We start from the raw sequence: 18,814 nt of genomic DNA, 5'->3' as shown, positions 1-18,814 counted from the left end.
ATAGAATCATAATTATCTTTGCTGCATCTTTTCCTCATTGGTTTCCCAACCGTCTGCATTCAGTTTTCCTCTGTCTCTCTGGCCACATCCACAGGCTGTAGAATTGCTCCTGATTTTCCGTCCGGATTTGCGTTAGGAAAATTGTCAGTGTATTTTTTCATCAACAAAGTAGATGAGATTCTAGTAAATTTCATTAGTTGAGGATGTCTTCAAATCAATAGTCCCTCCCCTGCTGCATTTAATGTCCCATCTATGGTTAAGTTGACTGCTGCAGCCATTCACTGACCTCCCCAAGCGGCACATATCTGCTGGCCCTGATTTCTGCAAAGCATGCCCACAACACTCTCCCATAGAAGTCAATGAATCATCATTTCTACAGGGCGAGTATTCCGCGCGGATGCGATGCGTGAGTTGAACGCATTGCACCCGCACTGAATACTGACCCATTCATTTCTATGGGGCTGTTCACTTGTGCGTTGCGTGAAAATCGCAGCATGCTCTATTTTGTGCGTTTTTCACATAACGCAGGCCCCATAGAAATGAATAGGGTTGCGTGAAAATCGCAAGCAAGTGCGGATGCGGTGCGATTTTCACGCACAGTTGCTAGGAGACGATCGGGATGGGGACCCGATCATGATTATTTTCCCTTATAACATGGTTATAAGGGAAAATAATAGCATTCTGAATACTGAATGCATAGTACAATAGGGCTGGAGGGGTTAAAATTTTTTTAAAAATTATTTAACTCACCTTAGTAACTTGTTCGCGTAGCCTGGCATCTCCTTCTGTCTCCTTTGTTGAACAGGACCTGGGGTGAGCATTAATTGCATGAACAGGACCTGTGATATGGTAAAAGATCATGTGATGGATCATGTGATGACCGGAGTGACGTCATCACAGGTCCTGTTCATGTAATTAATGCTCACCCCAGGTCCTGTTCAGCAAAGGAGACAGAAGGAGATGCCGGGCTACGCAAACAAGTGGACTAAGGTGAGTTAAATTTTTTATATTTTTTTAACCCCTCCAGCGCTATTTTACTATGCATTCTATATTCAGAATGCTATTATTTGGGGGTTTGGGTACCAAGCATGCGTGATTTTTTTTTCACGCGAGTGCAAAACGCATTACAATGTTTTGCACTCCCGCAGAAAAATCGCGGGTGTTCCCGTAACGCACCCGCACATTTTCCCGCAACACGTTTTGGCTTTTCATTTATGAGATCCGTTCAGGGCTCTCACAAGCGGTCCAAAACGGATCAGTTTTGCCCCAATGCATTCTGAATGGAAAAGGATCCGCTCAGAAGGCATCAGTTTGCATCAGTTCAGTCTCCATTCCGCTCTGGTAGCGGACACCTAACGAAGCAGAGCCAAACGGATCCATCCTGACACACAATGTAAGTCAGTGGGGACGGATCCGTTTTCACTGACACAATCTGGCACAATAGAAAACGGATCCGTCCTCCGTTGACTTTCAATGTTGTTCAAGACGGATATGTCATGGCACACAATGTAAGTCAATGGGGACAGATGCGTTTTCTTGCATACAATAGAAAACGGATCCATCCTCCATTGACTTTCAATGGTGGTCATGGCTATAGAAGACATAATACAACCTGATCCATTCATGACGGATGTATGCGGTGGTATTATTGTAACAGAAGCGTTTTTGCAGATCCATGACAGATCCACAAAAACACTAGTGTGAAAGTAGTCTAAGATGTCAAACCCATTTTTGTGTACTACGCAGCTGTCAGTAACACCTTTGGTAAGGTCCGTGAGATAACATCTTCGTACCCTTCTTATTTAGGAGAGCCCATGACTGGAGAACATCTTCACCGAGCCGTAAATATGAATGATGAAGCCGCAGTCCTAAAAATCCTTCAGAACGGGTTAGTTGTTCTGTGATATTTTATGTTCAGTAATAGTATTTGTTCTCCTGGTTATTGTAAATCTGAAGGGCGCCGAGCGGGACCTCTCCAGAACTGTGCGTAAGTGCCGAGAGGTGGAAGGCGCATAAGTGTCAGGTCTCTTCCTCAGGGTTTCTAAAAATCACATGAAAAGTTAAACATAGTAATAGACGATTTCTATCACTGCGCAGACAGGTCTTGAGCCACAACTTTTTAGACCAAGACTGTCTCATTTGTCAGGCCCCATGCACGCCACAAAAATATAGAACATGTCCTATTCTTGTCCATTTTGCGGACAAGAATAGGCATTTTTAAAATATGCAGAACGGGAAATTGCGGCCGGTATCCGCGATTTGCAGACCACAAAAAGGTATACGGTTGTGTGCATGAAGCCCTAGACAATACATTTTAGAAGAATTATAAAGTCAGCCGCCTAACCCTGTTTGGACGGATTTAACAATATTAACGTACATTTTTATAGTGAAGAATAAGAAGAAGCAAAGGCAATAAAGCAAAGAAAAAAAAGAAACGTGCCAAAAAGGTCTAAATGTGATATCCTAAGGCCTCATGCACAGGACCGTTGTTGTGTCCGTTGTTCACCTCACGCATTGCACCCGCACGGAATTCTCGCCCATGTGAAAGGGGCCTTAAGCTCTGCTGGCCAGGGAGCCAGGAGATTAGTTCCTCGGCTGAAACATAAGTCCAACTACAGAAAGAAGTGCAGCATAAAGAAGAATCAAAATTACTCAGTCAGCTTGTCAGTACAGCAGAGAGAGAGAGATATAGCAGAGTTGAGTTTGCCTGCCAGTTTAATGCTAAAGCCTGCTGGAACCAAGACAAAGCCTGTAAGCTGTTGGAAGAAACGTTTATTCAAAGTAAACCTGCCATTGAACTTCATCTCAAGGTCTGGACTCAAGTTATTCTTTCAAATCTCTCAATTATTCCCCCTATTTATTGCTTTAGAGCCAAAGCCTGGGGTCCAGCCGTATCCAGGTAGGAGCACCGTGACACACATAGAGACATTTAGGCCGCACTACACTACTTGGCATTCCTGCTAAACCTGGGTCGCGATATAGAGGGCCCTGGGGGGGGGGGGGGCGCCCGTTGCAAATCCTCAGAAAATCAGGCCTTAGGGCTCATTCACACGACTGTATGAATGAGTCTGCATCCGTTCAGTAATTTTGCAGAATGGGTGTGGACTCATTCATTTTAATGGGGCGGCAAAAGATACAGACAGCACACTGTGTGCTGTCCGTATCCGTAGTTCCGTTCCGCAGCCCTGCAAAAAATATTGAGCGTGTCCTATTCTTGTCTGCAATTACAGACAAGAATAGGCATTTTCTATAATAGCGATGGCCGGTATCCGTGTTTTGCAGATCCGCAAAACACTACGGTCATGTGAATGTAGCCTAATTTCTACGATTTACATATTCATAACCATCAGTTATCTAAACCAGGTTAATAAATTTAGATTTTAAGTCAAAGAAGCATTGTCTGTAATTGACTTTCAATGAAAGGCTCCTGTACACATTAGACTATTGTCTGCCGAACCAGCAGTTTTCGGTGGGACTGGCCAACAATCTAATGTGGATTCTGAGCTTTCGGCTTTCCCCTGACAGATGAGGATCAATGAATTTCAAAGCCCGATTCTCTTGTTCTGCTAGGAGATAAGCCACCACCAGGGGTATCTGGCTTCCTCTTCTGTTCCCATTGACATACACAGGGAGAGTCAGTAGAGGTACTTGTCGGCCAAATGAATGTTCGGCCAATAGTTGAAGTTGTATGGCCAGTTTTAGTCAATCCATTAAAGGTGTTGTCTAGGCTACAGATATTGTTGACCTGTCCAATGGATAGGTATCAGACTGGTGGGGGTCCGACACCCCACCAGTCAACTGTTTTGGGAATCTGCGGCTCCAGAAACCATACAGTGTAGGCAACGGAAGGATGTTCCATTCCGTTTCAGGCTCCAGTGTACTGCATTCACTTGAATATGATCTAAGCTGCAGTACTCGAGCATGGCCACTACACTGTGTATAGCGCTGTCTGCTTCTAGATCCGTATACCGTAGCTTCCCAAAACAGCTGATCGTGGGGGGTGTCAGTCCCCCATCGATATGATGTTAATGACTTTTCCGGTCGTCAATATCTAAGTCCTGGAAAACCCCTTTAAGTGCACCGAGAGGTGGAACTTAGCTCATCAGTGCACCTTAGATCATCCGCTCAGCCTTGCTGTGTTGTGTCAGGCGCATACACCACCAGTGTCACGAAGCCTGGCCCTGAATTCCTGCAGGCACGCTCACCTTTCTGATCTCCCCGTCCCCTACCATTCTCTCATAGCGATGACGTCACAAGGGTCGTGTTACTGCTGCAGCCAATCACTGGCTGTAGCAGGCCCCACAAAAAAATTAAAAAGTTATGGCTCTTGAAAGATGAGGATTGAAAATGGGTTGGTCTTTAAGGCTCAAACAGGCTTGGTCATTAAGGGGTTAAGCAGCGGTAACGTATTTTTAATTTCGGCTTCAATATGTTATCCTCGGTGTTCTATCATAGGCGTGTAATAATTGCTTTGTGCTCTTATTCCTCACTGTTCTATGTTCTTATGTCTTGGCTCACCCTTCATCACTTGGGTCTGCTTATCGAAACCGCCCTCCCTTATGGTGATCTACAGATGGATGCAGCGGCCGCCCAACTATAATCATTTCAACGTGGTAGCCTCTGACATGTAGAGCGGTCACCACGCCCAATGAGGAAGGTTGATACCATCATATCCTAGCCTACTAGTGGAGACTCCGGTTACATCTTTATCCTGTCTTGAGACATGGCCCATGTAGGAACGTATGGTTTTTTCCCTACTTTAGATAATCTGCCTGTAAACTGACGCCAGACGAGATATACCATGTAGATCAGTTCTCATTTAGTAGATTTAAAGGGGATGTCCGGGTTCAGAGCTGAGCCCGGACGTAACCTCATCTTCACTCATTTAGCCTGTATGAATGGAGAGTAGAAGTATTTCTTGCTCCGATGCTGCATCGCACAGGACGAGGTCTATTTTGTTTACATCCTCACTATACTAGACAGAGGCTTACGCCTAGCAGTGATTGCGGTGACATCACCGGCACAAATGGGCGGTCTATAGAGCTGCCCTAGGTTCTAAAACAGCCTAGGGCAGTGCTATAAGACCGCCCATCTGTGTCACCAGGATTACTGCTAGGCAGAAGTCTCTGCCTAGCTTACTCATGTGAACCCCGGTACGTCACCGGTAGTACAGAAACAAACTGAATGCACACGGATGTCATCCATTTTTTTTGTGGACCGCAAAATACTGAAAAGGCCATACGGTCGTGTGCAAGAGGCCTAAGGGTCCATTCACACGTCAGTATTATGTAATCCGCGGACCCATTCATTTCAATGGCCCCGCAAAAAATGCTGTCTGCATTCGTTGTTCCGTTCTGTTATTCGGATCCGCCCAAAAAGTAGAGCTTGTCCTACTATTGTCCGCAAAATGCTGTCTGTGGTCCCATTGTAGTCAATGGGTCCGCAAAAATGTGGATCATGTACGGAATGCATCAATATGTCATCCGCATGTCATTCGCAATTTCGGATATGTTTCCAGGAAATAGAAAAAAAACTGATCCGCAAAAAAACTGAACGTAAATCTGTCCCTAAGGGCTCATGCCCACGAACATATTTTCTTTCCGCTTCCGTTCCGTTTTTTTTTTTTTTTTTGCAGACCGTATGCGGAACCATTCACTTCAATGGATCCACAAAAACAACGGAAGGTACTCCATGTGCATTCCGTTTCTGTATTTCCGTTCCACAAAAAAGTAGTGCATTTCCTATTAAAACTGAGTCTGCTTACACAGCACCTACCAGTAACCATTAGGTTCCAGGAGAAGTATAAAGTGGGCTCAGCATGCATGTGAGTACTTGCATCCCTGGATCCGATGAAAGCTGTAATGGCACCGGACGGGGTTAAAAGCAGAGTGTGCTTGGCATGCATGCTGTACCTGCGCTCCCTGGACTTTATGTGGCTGTCATGGCCCATAAAAGGTAGGAACTAGTGTTAGGGACCACTCGTGAAGGCAACCTTGACGCGGTGAGTGGCTTATTACGCTTTGGCCAAAATGTACACCAATGCCTTATTCAACATCCAGCATAAAGGCAAGGCAGAGTGCTGGTTGCAGAGTGCCATTGCATTTTGTGTTTTTACATTTCCTATTATTGTCCGCAAATCATGGTCTGAGGCCCCATTCAAGTCAATGGGTCTGCAAAAAATACGGAACGCACACGGAACACATCCATATTTTGCGGATCCATACTGTAGAAATGCTATGCCCAGCCCATATTACTCATGTGTTTGGTGATTAATAAGTTACAGTTTCCGATCTGCAAAAAACGGATTGCATCCGGATATGTTTTGTGGAATAACGGAACAAAAGAGGACTTAAATCAGAGAGAAAAAACCTCAGATACGGAACAACGGATCCGTGAAAAACGGACCGCAAAACAACAACGGTCGTGTGCATGAGCCCTAAATCAGAGCTGCAACCCATTTACAGTTTTTACTCATTTACTTTAGGCCTCTTTCACACGACCATATGGCTTTTTCAGTGTTTTGCTGTCCGTTTTTCATGGATCCGTTGTTTTTGTTCCGTTTTTCCGTTCCGTTTTTCCATATGGCGTATACAGTAATTACATAGAAAAAATTGGGCTGGGCATAAAATTTTCAATAGATGGTTCCGCAAAAACGGAACGGATACGGTAGACATACGGATGCATTTCCGTATGTGTTCCGTTTTTTTTTTTGCGGACCTATTGACTTGAATGGAGCCACGGGACGTGATTTGCGGGCAATAATAGAACATGTTCTATCTTTCAACGGAACGGAAATACTGAATGCATACGGAGTACATTCCGTTTTTTTTGTGGAACCATTGAAATGAATATTTCCGTATACGGACTGTATACGGAACTCAAAAAAAAGGCCCGTAAACGAAAAAAAAAAACTGTTGTGAGAAAGAGGCCTTATTCAGGACATAGATCTGTAAAGGGGGCGCAGTGCTGATTCATTCTCAAGATTGGTGGGGATCCTAGAGGTCGGACCCCCATGATTATGAAGCAATAGCATATCCTAGCGATATTAAAATATGAAATGGGAATTCCACTTTGATTGAAAAGAAGAAGAATGGGTGAAAATAAACTTTTCATTGGCCGATTACTGTTGTCTCTTCCAGTCTCGGTTTAAGCCTCATTCACACGTCAGTATTCCACGCATGTGTGCTGTACATGTTCTCCACGGACAGCACACGTCCCCATTCATTCGGGCTCATGCACACGACCGTATGTATTTTGCAGTCCTTTAAAAAAACGGATCCGCAAAAAAAAAAAAATGGATGATGGCCCCTAATAGAACAGTCCGATCCTTGTCCGTAATGTGGACAATAATAGGACATGTTCTGTTTTTATAAACGGAATTCACACTGAATAACTTCCGTATTTTTTTTTTGCGGACCCATTGAAATGAATGGTTCCGCATATGGTCCGCAAAAAAAACGGAACGGACATGGAAAGTAAATACGGTTGTGTGCATGAGCCCTTAATTTGTGTATTCACACATCAGTGTTTTAGCACGGTCTGTGGGTCATTGTTTTTAGCACGGAAGCACGCTCTTTTTTGCCTGTGCTCACGCATCCATCACGCCCATTATAGTCTATGGGTCCGTGAAAGCCACAGATGCCATCCGTGTTGCAGCCGTGTTTCACGGATCATTAGGAAGAGATGCTTTGAAAATTATTTTTCAGCTATGACGGGTCAGCGAAACATGGATGGCACATGGACATAAAAAAACGTACACAAAGACCAAACGCAGATCCTTCACGGATGCATCACTGACCACCTTCTCACGGATTTGAGCACGGACGTGTGAACGAGGCTTTACAGCTCTGAAGCACAAACCTCTGCTGCTGCAAGTGAACTTCTGAGCATAAGCACGGGTAAAGTTTTCTAATTTGACCAGAGATCCACTTTCCAGTCCAGAGTGCCAAGATAACGTTAACTGAATCCAGATTATCAAGCGGCTTTGATTTTTATTTAAATATGGAAGATTTCACTATTTTATTCAAATCATTCTAAAAAGTTAAACGAGAAAGTGGAAACTACCTGTCTGACTTTTACAAGGAAACTCATCTACATTTAATCCATACAAATGTCACTTCTGGGCGCTCATAAGCGCTTCTACTGAGATAAGGCACGAGGGGGGTCATTCTGAAAATTACAAAAGGTTACCAGTAAAACTTCTTGAAAAGTTCTAAGACTTTAAGTTTCTATATATAATATAAAAAAATATTCAGACCTGATGATTTGAATTAGAATTGCTGGAGGAAATGTTCAAAGGAGCCGTGTGATAAGAGGACGCACATTATTAATATCGACACTTCCAATGAATTATCTGCTTCAGCCAAAATATACTTATAAAACAGTTCAAGGCATCTGGCCACAATGGGACACAAAAACTGTGGTAAGGGTCGGAATTTGTACAGGATTTTCCTTAAAATGGACTTTGCAAAACCATGGTCTGAATCTGTACCAGGGACCTCAGCAGTCTGGACCTGAAATATGCTGAATGGGGGAAGAATCAGGAGGAGAACCTTGAATATGGCCATCCAGGAGAGTGGGGGAAGAAGCATGAGGAGAAGCTGGAATATGGACATCCATGAGAGTGGGGGGGGGGGGGGGAGGGGGGAACCTGGAATATGGCCGTCCAGGAGAGTGGGGGAAGAAGCAAGATGAGAATCGGGAATATGGCCATCCAGGAGAGTGGGGGAAGAAGCAGGAGGAGAACCTAGAATATGGGCATCTGGGGGATTGCAGGAAGAAGAACCTGGAATATAGCCATCCAGGTGGGAAGGAAGAAGCAGAAGGAGAACATGGAATATGACCATCCAGGAGAGTGGGGAAACAAGAAGGAAGACCTGGAATATGGGCATCCAGGAGAGGGGGGGGGTGGAAGGAGGAGGAAAACCTAGAATATGGGCATCCGTAGAGTGTGGGAAGAAGCACGAGAAGAACCTGGAATATAGCCATCCAGGTAGGAAGGAAAAAGCAGGAGGAGAACATGGAATATGGCCATCCAGGAGAGTGGGGGAAGAAGCAAGATGAGAACATGGAATATGGCAATCCAGGAGAGTGAGGGGGGAAAGCAGGAGGAGACCATGGAATATGACCATTCAGGAGAGTAGGGGAAGAAGCAGGAGGAGAACCTAGAATATGGGCATCCGGGAGAGGGGGGGGGGGGGGCAAGAGAACAACCTGAAATATAGCCATCCAGGTGAGGAGGAAAAAGCAGGAGGAGAACCTAGAATATGGGCATCCAGGGGAGTGGGGGAAGAAGCAAGAGAAGAATCTGGAAAATAGCCATCCAGGTGGGGAGGAAGAAGCAGGAGAAGATTGTGGAATATGGCCATCCAGGCGAGTGGGGGAAGAAGCAGAAGAAGAACCTGGATTATGGGCATCCAGGAGAGTGTGGAAAGAAGCAGGAGGAGAACCTTGAAGCTACCCTCAGTTCATTGCTCCAATTGCTCTGCTGGATCGATTTCGAGAGGGTGTCCTTTCTCAGGGGGTGTACCCTTTCTGCTGTAGTTCTCTCCCTGTCAAAGCTCAAGGTGGGTGTCCTTTTTGCTGAAGCTCTCATCCTATTACAGCTCAGGGGCTGTGTGTCCTTTATAAGGGGCATGTCCTTTCTGCTGTAGCTCTTTCTCTGTAACTGCCACAGCTTCTAACAGTATATCCAGTTGGGGGCAGTTGAAGGATGGGACAGAGCATGTGCGACCACCTACTGAGGTGGACAGAGAAATAAGGCAAAGAGCAAACAACCAGTGGCACTATACAGATACATTTTATGGGCTGTACTTTGTAGTTACATGCAATTACAAAAGTATTCAGATCCAGGTGCTGCTTTGAAAAATGCTGAATGTTTTAATTTTTTTTTGTGGGACAACCACTTAGAAGCCTTTTCGGTTTAGCCGTACAGCAGATCTGTTAGTAACCAAGTCTCCTGTTAACCATCATTACAGTAAGGAAATCTGGATATTACCATGTTCTGAGACTGTAGATGTGGCAGAGGTCCACTTTTAAGACCGCAATTTTTTTTTAAATTATCACCCTTTCCAATTGCCCAGATGGCAGTGCTAGATTGTGTAGACTCACCAGCCATGCACGTGAAGCTGGGGCTACACTTAGACCTATTGGGGGTCATTTAAAAAGCCTGACATTTGTCTTCGATGGCCTCTGCGCTGCCGGAGGATACGCCTGATTTATGAGGAGGCGCGCGCCTCGTCTCAAATTGGTCTCATTCTCTTTCTGTCCATGCACCTAGTTTAAAATCTGCTCCAGTGAGATGCCCTATTCTGCACCACACCTTATTAGCGAGGACGGCATAAAAACACCTGTGCGACAAAATAAAAAATATAAATATAATATTGTTGCATGGACGTTTTAAAAGTTGCAAAACAGGGTCTTGTGACTTTTTTTTTTTATGCCAAAAAGAGGCGTAGTGATCTTGGTAAATGACCCCCTTTGATTTTAAAGAAAGTCACCTATAACTTTTTCGTCTGCCAGTAAAAAACTGATAATGACACATATCCTTTTATTTTATTTTTTTGTATTTCTGAATGCAAATGTTTTTTATTCTGCTTCCTGAAAGTGCTTATGAGAGCTGCCATTTTGCCTGAGCTATTGTAAACAGCATTTAGAGACCTGCTCTGTGACTTCTACAAAGGAGCAGTTAAAGGGATTCTGTCACCAGTTTTTGACCCCCACATTCAAAAATATGGTTATGTGCATGGAGCTCTTGCGATTCCTAATGTGGTCTTATAAGCTAAATCTGTAGGCTCATTTAGTGTAAAAAACGTTTTATCTAACCTGTCAGTCATCTCACTAAGGTGCCCAGGGGGATGCTCATGTCTTCCAGATGCCTCCCGCACCCGCCGCCGTTCGTGCCCAGCTTCTCCTTTGCTGTCATCAGCGCCGCCTCAGAATCATTTGCTACTCCTCCGGCTCTCCGTCACTCCCCCCTCCTTCTTCTCTAACATCCCGCGCGTGCGCACAGGCCTGTGCCTGATGCGCCCGTGCGGACTTCTCCGTTCGGCTTCATTGAGCGAAGTGCGCATGCGCCGGCACTTCGCTCAACCTCCCGATGACCTGAAGGCTGCCGTCATCAGGAGGTTGAGCGAAGTGCCGGCGCATGCGCACTTCGCTCAATGAAGCCGAACGGAGAAGTCCGCACGGGCGCATCAGGCACAGGCCTGTGCGCACGCGCGGGATGTTAGAGAAGAAGGAGGGGAGGAGTAGTAAATGATTCTGAGGCGGCGCTGATGACAGCAAAGGAGGAGCTGGGCACGAACGGCGGCGGGTGCGGGAGGCATCTGGAAGACATGAGCATCCCCCTGGGCACCTTAGTGAGATAAATGACAGGTTAGATAAAACGTTTTTTACACTAAATGAGCCTACAGGTTTAGCTTATAAGACCACATTAGGAATCGCAAGAGCTCCATGCACATAACCATATTTTTGAATGTGGGGGTCAAAAACTGGTGACAGAATCCCTTTAAGCAGTGACATCACCTGTTGGGAATGGTGAATCCTGCATTTTCTGTGTGTATGTATGTGTGTGTGTGTGTGTATATATATATATATATATATATATATATATATATATATATATACATACATACATACATACATACATACATACATACATACATACAGTACAGACCAAAAGTTTGGACACACCTTCTCATTCAAGAGTTTTCTTTATTTTCATGACTATAAAAATTGTAGATTCACACTGAAGGCATCAAAACTATGAATTAACACATGTGGAATTATATACATAACAAAAAAGTGTGAAACAACTGAAAATATGTCATATTCTAGGTTCTTCAAAGTAGCCACCTTTTGCTTTGATTACTGCTTTGCACACTCTTGGCATTCTCTTGATGAGCTTCAAGAGGTAGTCACCTGAAATGGTCTTCCAACAGTCTTGAAGGAGTTCCCAGAGATGCTTAGCACTTGTTGGCCCTTTTGCCTTCACTCTGCGGTCCAGCTCACCCCAAACCATCTCGATTGGGTTCAGGTCCGGTGACTGTGGAGGCCAGGTCATCTGGCGCAGCACCCCATCACTCTCCTTCATGGTCAAATAGCCCTTACACAGCCTGGAGGTGTGTTTGGGGTCATTGTCCTGTTGAAAAATAAATGATGGTCCAACTAAACGCAAACCGGATGGAATAGCATGCCGCTGCAAGATGCTGTGGTAGCCATGCTGGTTCAGTATGCCTTCAATTTTGAATAAATCCCCAACAGTGTCACCAGCAAAGCACCCGCACACCATCACACCTCCTCCTCCATGCTTCACGGTGGGAACCAGGCATGTAGAATCCATCCGTTCACCTTTTCTGCGTCGCACAAAGACACGGTGGTTGGAACCAAAGATCTCAGATTTGGACTCATCAGACCAAAGCACAGATTTCCACTGGTCTAATGTCCATTCCTTGTGTTCTTTAGCCCAAACAAGTCTCTTCTGCTTGTTGCCCATCCTTAGCAGTGGTTTCCTAGCAGATATTCTACCATGAAGGCCTTATTCACACAGTCTCCTCTTAACAGTTGTTCTAGAGATGTGTCTGCTGCTAGAACTCTGTGTGGCATTGACCTGGTCTCTAATCTGAGCTGCTGTTAACCTGCGATTTCTGAGGCTGGTGACTCGGATGAACTTATCCTCCGCAGCAGAGGTAACTCTTGGTCTTCCTTTTCTGGGGCGGTCCGCATGTGAGCCGGTTCCTTTGTAGCGCTTGATGGTTTTTGTGACTGCACTTGGGGACACTTTCAAAGTTTTCCCAATTTTTCGGACTGACTGACCTTCATTTCTTAAAGTAATGATGGCCACTCGTTTTTCTTTACTTAGCTGCTTTTTTCTTGCCATAATACAAATTCTAACAGTCTATTCAGTAGGACTATCAGCTGTGTATCCACCTGACTTCTCCACAAGGCAACTGATGGTCCCAACCCCATTTATAAGGGAAGAAATCCCACTTATTAAACCTGACAGGGCACACCTGTGAAGTGAAAACCATTTCAGGTGACTACCTCTTGAAGCTCATCAAGAGAATGCCAAGAGTGTGCAAAGCAGTAATCAAAGCAAAAGGTGGCTACTTTGAAGAACCTAGAATATGACATATTTTCAGTTGTTTCACACTTTTTTGTTATGTATATAAATCCACATGTGTTAATTCATAGTTTTGATGCCTTCAGTGTGAATCTACAATTTTCATAGTCATGAAAATAAAGAAAACTCTTTGAATGAAAAGGTGTGTCCAAACTTTTGGTCTGTACTGTGTATATATATGTTTAATATCTGTAATTGTAATCCTGCCTGTGATGATAAGGAGATGACTGCTGTACAGACACAGACGAAGAAGTGGTGAATATTATGAGGCTTCGTGACCAGTGTGAAACTGGCAGGATTTTTTTTTTTTTTTTTTTAAACAAATAGTGACATGGAAAATTAAAAATAAGTTACCAAAAATGGTGCAAATTTACCGTATATAGATTTCTTTTAACAGAAAAACTTGATTTATGCAATTAGTAATTTTCTGATGGCACAGTCCCTTTTAAGGAGGACCTTTTTATTGGTCCAGACATTTTGAAATAAGTTAGGGTAGTGTAGGGCATAGTGCAGGCATGTAAGATCACTTACTAGCTTATCTGTCCCGTGCTCCGTTCCCCCGCTGCGCCCTCCGTTCACTTTTCTCGCCTGGTATGGAAATGAATGGCATCGGTACAGGGAGGAGGAGACTGCCCTGTTTCTCAATGGGCGTCTCCTTCTCCCTGGCTGTAGGGAGGTCCAATCACAACGGAGAGCGTCACAGCCGGGGAGAAGGAGACGCCCATTGAGAAACAGGGCAGTCTCCTCCTCCCTGTACCGATGCTATTCATTTCCATACCAGGCGGGAAAAGTGCAGGGGGGCACAGCGGGCGAGAGGAGCGGCGCCCAGACAAACTAGTAAGCAGTCTTACATCCCTGCACAGCCCCGTACTTATTTCATAATGTCTGGACCCATGAGAGGTCCTTTTTAACTATTGAGCTACACATGTAGTCCTTAGCAGCAAATTGACCGTATGCAATGCTATAAACTGCATCACTCAATTGATAGAATCAATCAAAGGTTTAAAAAAAATCTATGAGGGTTGTAGTTATGGACTGAAGGCAGCACAGGGTTCATACGGCCCTACTCGGAATGGAATAGATTTCTATACCAGACAGATTCTCAGTCTCCGTCTCTAACCTACTGTTTTTTGTTATTTTCATAGACATGTGAAAGCCAATATTCCTGATAAACTGGGGTTCACACCTCTCATGGTTGCGGCACAAAGAGGAGATCTCAGGTAGAGTCTTATTTGTCGTCTTGTCTGCAGTCTCATTGCGAATTCCTCTTCTGATATCTGGGTCAAGGTTTGCGGCAGGAGTATATTTTTGTCCCAGACTTCAGCATTGATTAGCACCCGGTGAAATCCCTCAGTGTATGTATGAAGGGGGGGGGGGGCTATGCAATAGGAGCAGCTGTACGAAGGTATGGAGGGAGCGCAGATTCCCTGTCTGTCACCTATCAGGAAGGATCCTGGAAGCTTCATAGATAAATAGATAATGTAGGATAGCCACAAATCTCCGTGATTAAGCTGCATTAGGTCATGATGAGTGGAATTCATACATGGAACTAATCCTCTAAATCTAGGCCACGGCATGCTATTGATTGCCATTACAGAAAAAAAAAAACATACTAAAGGCTCATGCACACGACCGTAAGTATTTTGCGGTTCGCCAAACACGGATCAGCAAACAATACGAATGATGTCTGTGTGCATTCCGTATTTTACGGAACATTTGGCCCCTATTAGAACAGTCCTATCCTTGTCCGTAATGTGGACAATAATAAGACATATTCTATTTTTTTTTTTGCAGAGCGGACATACGGAAACGGAATGCATACAGAGTAACTTCCGTTTTTTTTTTTTTTTTGCAGACCCATTGAAATGAATGCTTCCGCATACAGTCTACAAAAAAATAATAAAAAAATGGAACGGACGCTGAAAGAAAATACATTCGTGTACATGAGCCCTAAGGGTCAGTTCACACTGAGTTTTTCGGTGCTGATTTTGGAGCGTTTCTGCCTCAAAATCTGCTCCAAAAACTTCCCAAAACAGCCTCCTATTCATTTCAATGGGAAGCAGCACTTCTTTTTTACACGTGTTAAAAAAAGGAAGCAGCTTGTCCCATCTTGGAGCAGAATCAGCGCAGATTTTTCCATTCAAATTAATGGGAAGCAGAAAAAAACGCACCTGTTGAGATGTGCGCATATATCAACATGCCAAAAAACGCTTGTGGGAAAAGTACTATAGAATTTAATAAAGTGAAAAATCTGCCTGAAAAACTTCATAAATTAGACTAATCCTCCAGTAGCGCAAGGGGAAACAAAGACTGGCATGAAAACGCCGGTCTATGTAAATGTGCCGCAGGGAAACCCTATTAGGTCTATGAGTACATTGGCAATACAGTACATCAAGACGTGGGCATAATGTGTGGCGTGAACAGAGTCTGAGCCACTAAAATCCATCTTACTTGGTTTTAGTAACAAAAAAGACAGACACTACTCCAATGCCCCCCCCCCATCACACAAAGAATCCTATCCAAAATCCTCACCTTAAAGGAAACATGTCCTCAGAAAATAAAAACAAGTTTTTATGTTAAGTATATGTTTTAAGAATTTTCTGTGATTTGTTCATTTTAAATGTTGCATGTCATTATCTATATTTTATTTTATTTTTAATCTTGAATTGCTGCAGTTTTCACACAGGTAGTTTTGCAACAGGTGGAGGACCACAGGTTGGGCATCCATGTACGCCAGTTGGGCGTGATGGGGGCGGGGGCCATGCCGGGGCTGGATCTTCAGCCTCTACAAATTTACTTGCATTTGCAACTGGAAACGGGTGCAAATGTCAGCTAAAAACTATGCCAGCCAGGGGCACGGACTGCCACGGTTTCGCCTAATTTAGGCAATATCACTTATATCTATATACACACACGTAATTATACCTTTTATAAGATATGGTTAATATATACAGGTTATGCAACACAAAAACAAATAATGGCCCAAGAAATGTAGTGGGCAACATCAAATCCCCTCAAAGGAAACCAACTCTCAACATAGAGCAAACAAACCTATACCAAAAAAAGCTGAGTCTGAAATGGCTCAAAAATTATAATCTTTATTAAATACATATATAAAAAATATTAAAAATAGAGACGAAATACATAAAAAATGAAAGTGCGGTATACACCTGAGGGAAAATATAGTAGGGCTCTCAATGCAGAGAGGAGTACAATAGCTATACATCACTTAAATGGTAGTCAATGGAAACAAATGAGGTACAGTATATAAAAGCGTCAAGACCTGTGTCTATATAATCAAATGCATTTAACCCCTCTCTCAAAGAGACCACAAACAATATGTAAAACCAGTCCTTACATACCCATGAGTGGGACAATCGCCTCGGGAGAACCGCACACCCCGACACGCGTTTCGGCAACACCTTCATCTGGGGGCGCGGCTGTCCTTAAAAACTTGCTCTATTTAAAGAGGACCTTTCACCTGAAAATGCAAGTTAAACTAAAGATATACCCTTACTTGCCGGACAGTTCTTCATTTTGCACTCAGTGCCCCCTGCAATATTTCCCGCCTTCTATGCTAATGAGCCATTTGGCTCAACTGGACGGGCCTGCAAAAGTTCTCCCGGGCGTGTCTTACTGCTCCCTGGCACGGAGCGCATCCAATCAGCGCGCTCCGCTCTTAGCCATGGAGAAAAAGCTCCAGTTCTCGCGAATCTCACGAGCGATTTCATCCATCCTGAGCCGCCGCCTCCGACGCTGCTCCAATGCTCGCTGTGGGAATCCAAGATGGCGCCGGATCAGGATGGATGAAATCGCTCCAGTTCTCGCAAGAACTGGAGCTTCTTCTCCCTTGCTAAGAGCGGAGCGCGCTGATTGGATGCGCTCCGTGCCAGGGAGAAGAAAGACACGCCCGGGAGACCTTTTGCAGGCCCGCCCAGTTGAGCCGAATGGCTCATTAGCATAGAAGTTGGGAAATGTATTGCGGGGGGCATCGCGGACAAACGGGGGCACTGAGTGCAAAATGAAGAACTGAATAAGCACCACCGGGGGCCGGCAAGTGAGGGTATATCTTTAGTTTAAAGGGGTTGTCCGGGTTCAGAGCTGAACCCGGACATACCCTTATTTTCACCCCGGCAGCCCTCCTGAGCCTGGCATCGGAGCATCTCATGCTCCGATGCGCTCCCGTGCCCTGCGCTAGATCGCGCAGGGCACGGGCTCTTGTGTTTTCAATAACACACTGCCGGGCGGTAACTTCCGCCCAGCAGTGTGTTCGGTGACGTCACCGGCTCTGAGGGGCGGGCTTTAGCTCTGCCCTAGCCATTTTACTGGCTAGGGCAGAGCCAAATCCCGCCCATCAGTGCCGGTGACGTCACCGGGCTGCCTGTCAGCTCCATAGAGAGCCCCGGTACGTCACCGGAACTCAGAAAAATGCCTTTGCCCTGCGCGATTTAGCGCAGGGCAAAGGAGAGCATCGGAGCATGAACTGCTCCGATGCTCATGTCAGGGGGGCTGCCGGGGTGAAAATGGAGGGATGTCCAGGTTCAGCTCTGAACCTGGACAACCCCTTTAACTTGCATTTTCAGGTGAAAGATCCTCTTTAAGTGCAGAACTCGCCAATCGGCTTAGTGCTAATGTAATAGAATAGATAGATCCCAGTGCACCAATTGTGTCATGGTGTTTGTGTATGTGTGTATAATATATATATATATATAGTGTGTATTTATACCTTTATAAGATATGGATGAGATTGAATACATGCATGAAAGGAGTCATGTATGTAGACCTGCTATATACTAGGATATCTGTGTAGTAAGCTGTATTCTGTGTTCTGTTCTGCTCTGCATCTAGGATTGTACAATTGCTCATTGACCACGGAGCCGATATCAACCAAGTAAATGGAAGTGGAAAGAACAGGTATGTCCAATAGCGCTTACAATATTTACATAAAAGAGAAAAAGTTGCATGATGGCGCACAGTATTGTCGCAGGTACAAGTTCTTGCAGTGTAAACTCCCACCACCTTTTTTTACAGATTTCAAACACAGAGTGAAGCGAGCCACACGATTTGCATGCGGAAATACTATGAAATCATGATTATACTTTTCACCAAATTTTGGCCTGGTTGTTCCTTCTGAAGCTACCTAAACGTGAACATCCAAGGACCAATTTTATACTCTTCATAAGGCCAGCATTCTATAAGGCTACATGCACACGACCATTGTGTGTTTTGTGGTCCGCAAAACACGGATGGCATCCGCATGCGTTCCGCAATTTGCGGAACGGCACGGACAGCCATTAATATAACTGCCTATACATGTCCGCAAAACGGACAAGAATAGGACAGGTTATATTTTTTTGCTGACCACGGAACGGAGCAACGGATGCGGACAGCACACGGAGTGCTGTCCGCATCTTTTGCTGCCCCATTGAAGTGAATGGGTCCGCATCCAAGCCGCAAAAACGGACCTTTAATACAAATTAGGCTGTACTGCAGTCCTACATACAATGTGTGCACAGGTGTGCCACTGTTCCTGAAATAAAGCAGCCTTTGTTTCTAATTATGGACAACCCCTTTTAAAGAGGACCTGTCACCGCTCCTGACATGCCTGTTTTAAAAGCTTAATGCATTCCCCATGTAATAACAATTCTGGAACATCTATTCTTATGGCTCTATGTTGTGTCATTCCTTTAT

The 18,814-nt window shown here is 44.6% G+C and overlaps 1 protein-coding gene across 1 annotated transcript in view; it reads left to right on the top strand.

The window, feature by feature from the left end:
- Positions 1-18,814, top strand: part of LOC122923114 (fibronectin type 3 and ankyrin repeat domains protein 1-like) — a gene marked incomplete at its 5' end in the record, with an annotated part of 77,418 nt that overhangs the window by 39,691 nt on the left and 18,913 nt on the right. The window contains 3 exons of the mRNA XM_044273840.1: positions 1,807-1,888; positions 14,269-14,343; positions 17,972-18,037. Coding sequence (XP_044129775.1) covers positions 1,807-1,888; positions 14,269-14,343; positions 17,972-18,037 — 223 coding nt within the window. The remainder of the gene's footprint in view (positions 1-1,806; positions 1,889-14,268; positions 14,344-17,971; positions 18,038-18,814) is intronic.

The sequence above is a fragment of the Bufo gargarizans genome, unplaced genomic scaffold (assembly GCF_014858855.1).
Source record: "Bufo gargarizans isolate SCDJY-AF-19 unplaced genomic scaffold, ASM1485885v1 original_scaffold_1209_pilon, whole genome shotgun sequence".
Lineage (NCBI taxonomy): Eukaryota > Metazoa > Chordata > Amphibia > Anura > Bufonidae > Bufo > Bufo gargarizans.
The sequence above is the reverse complement of the archived record's forward strand: the minus strand, read 5'-3'. Positions and strand labels throughout refer to the sequence as shown.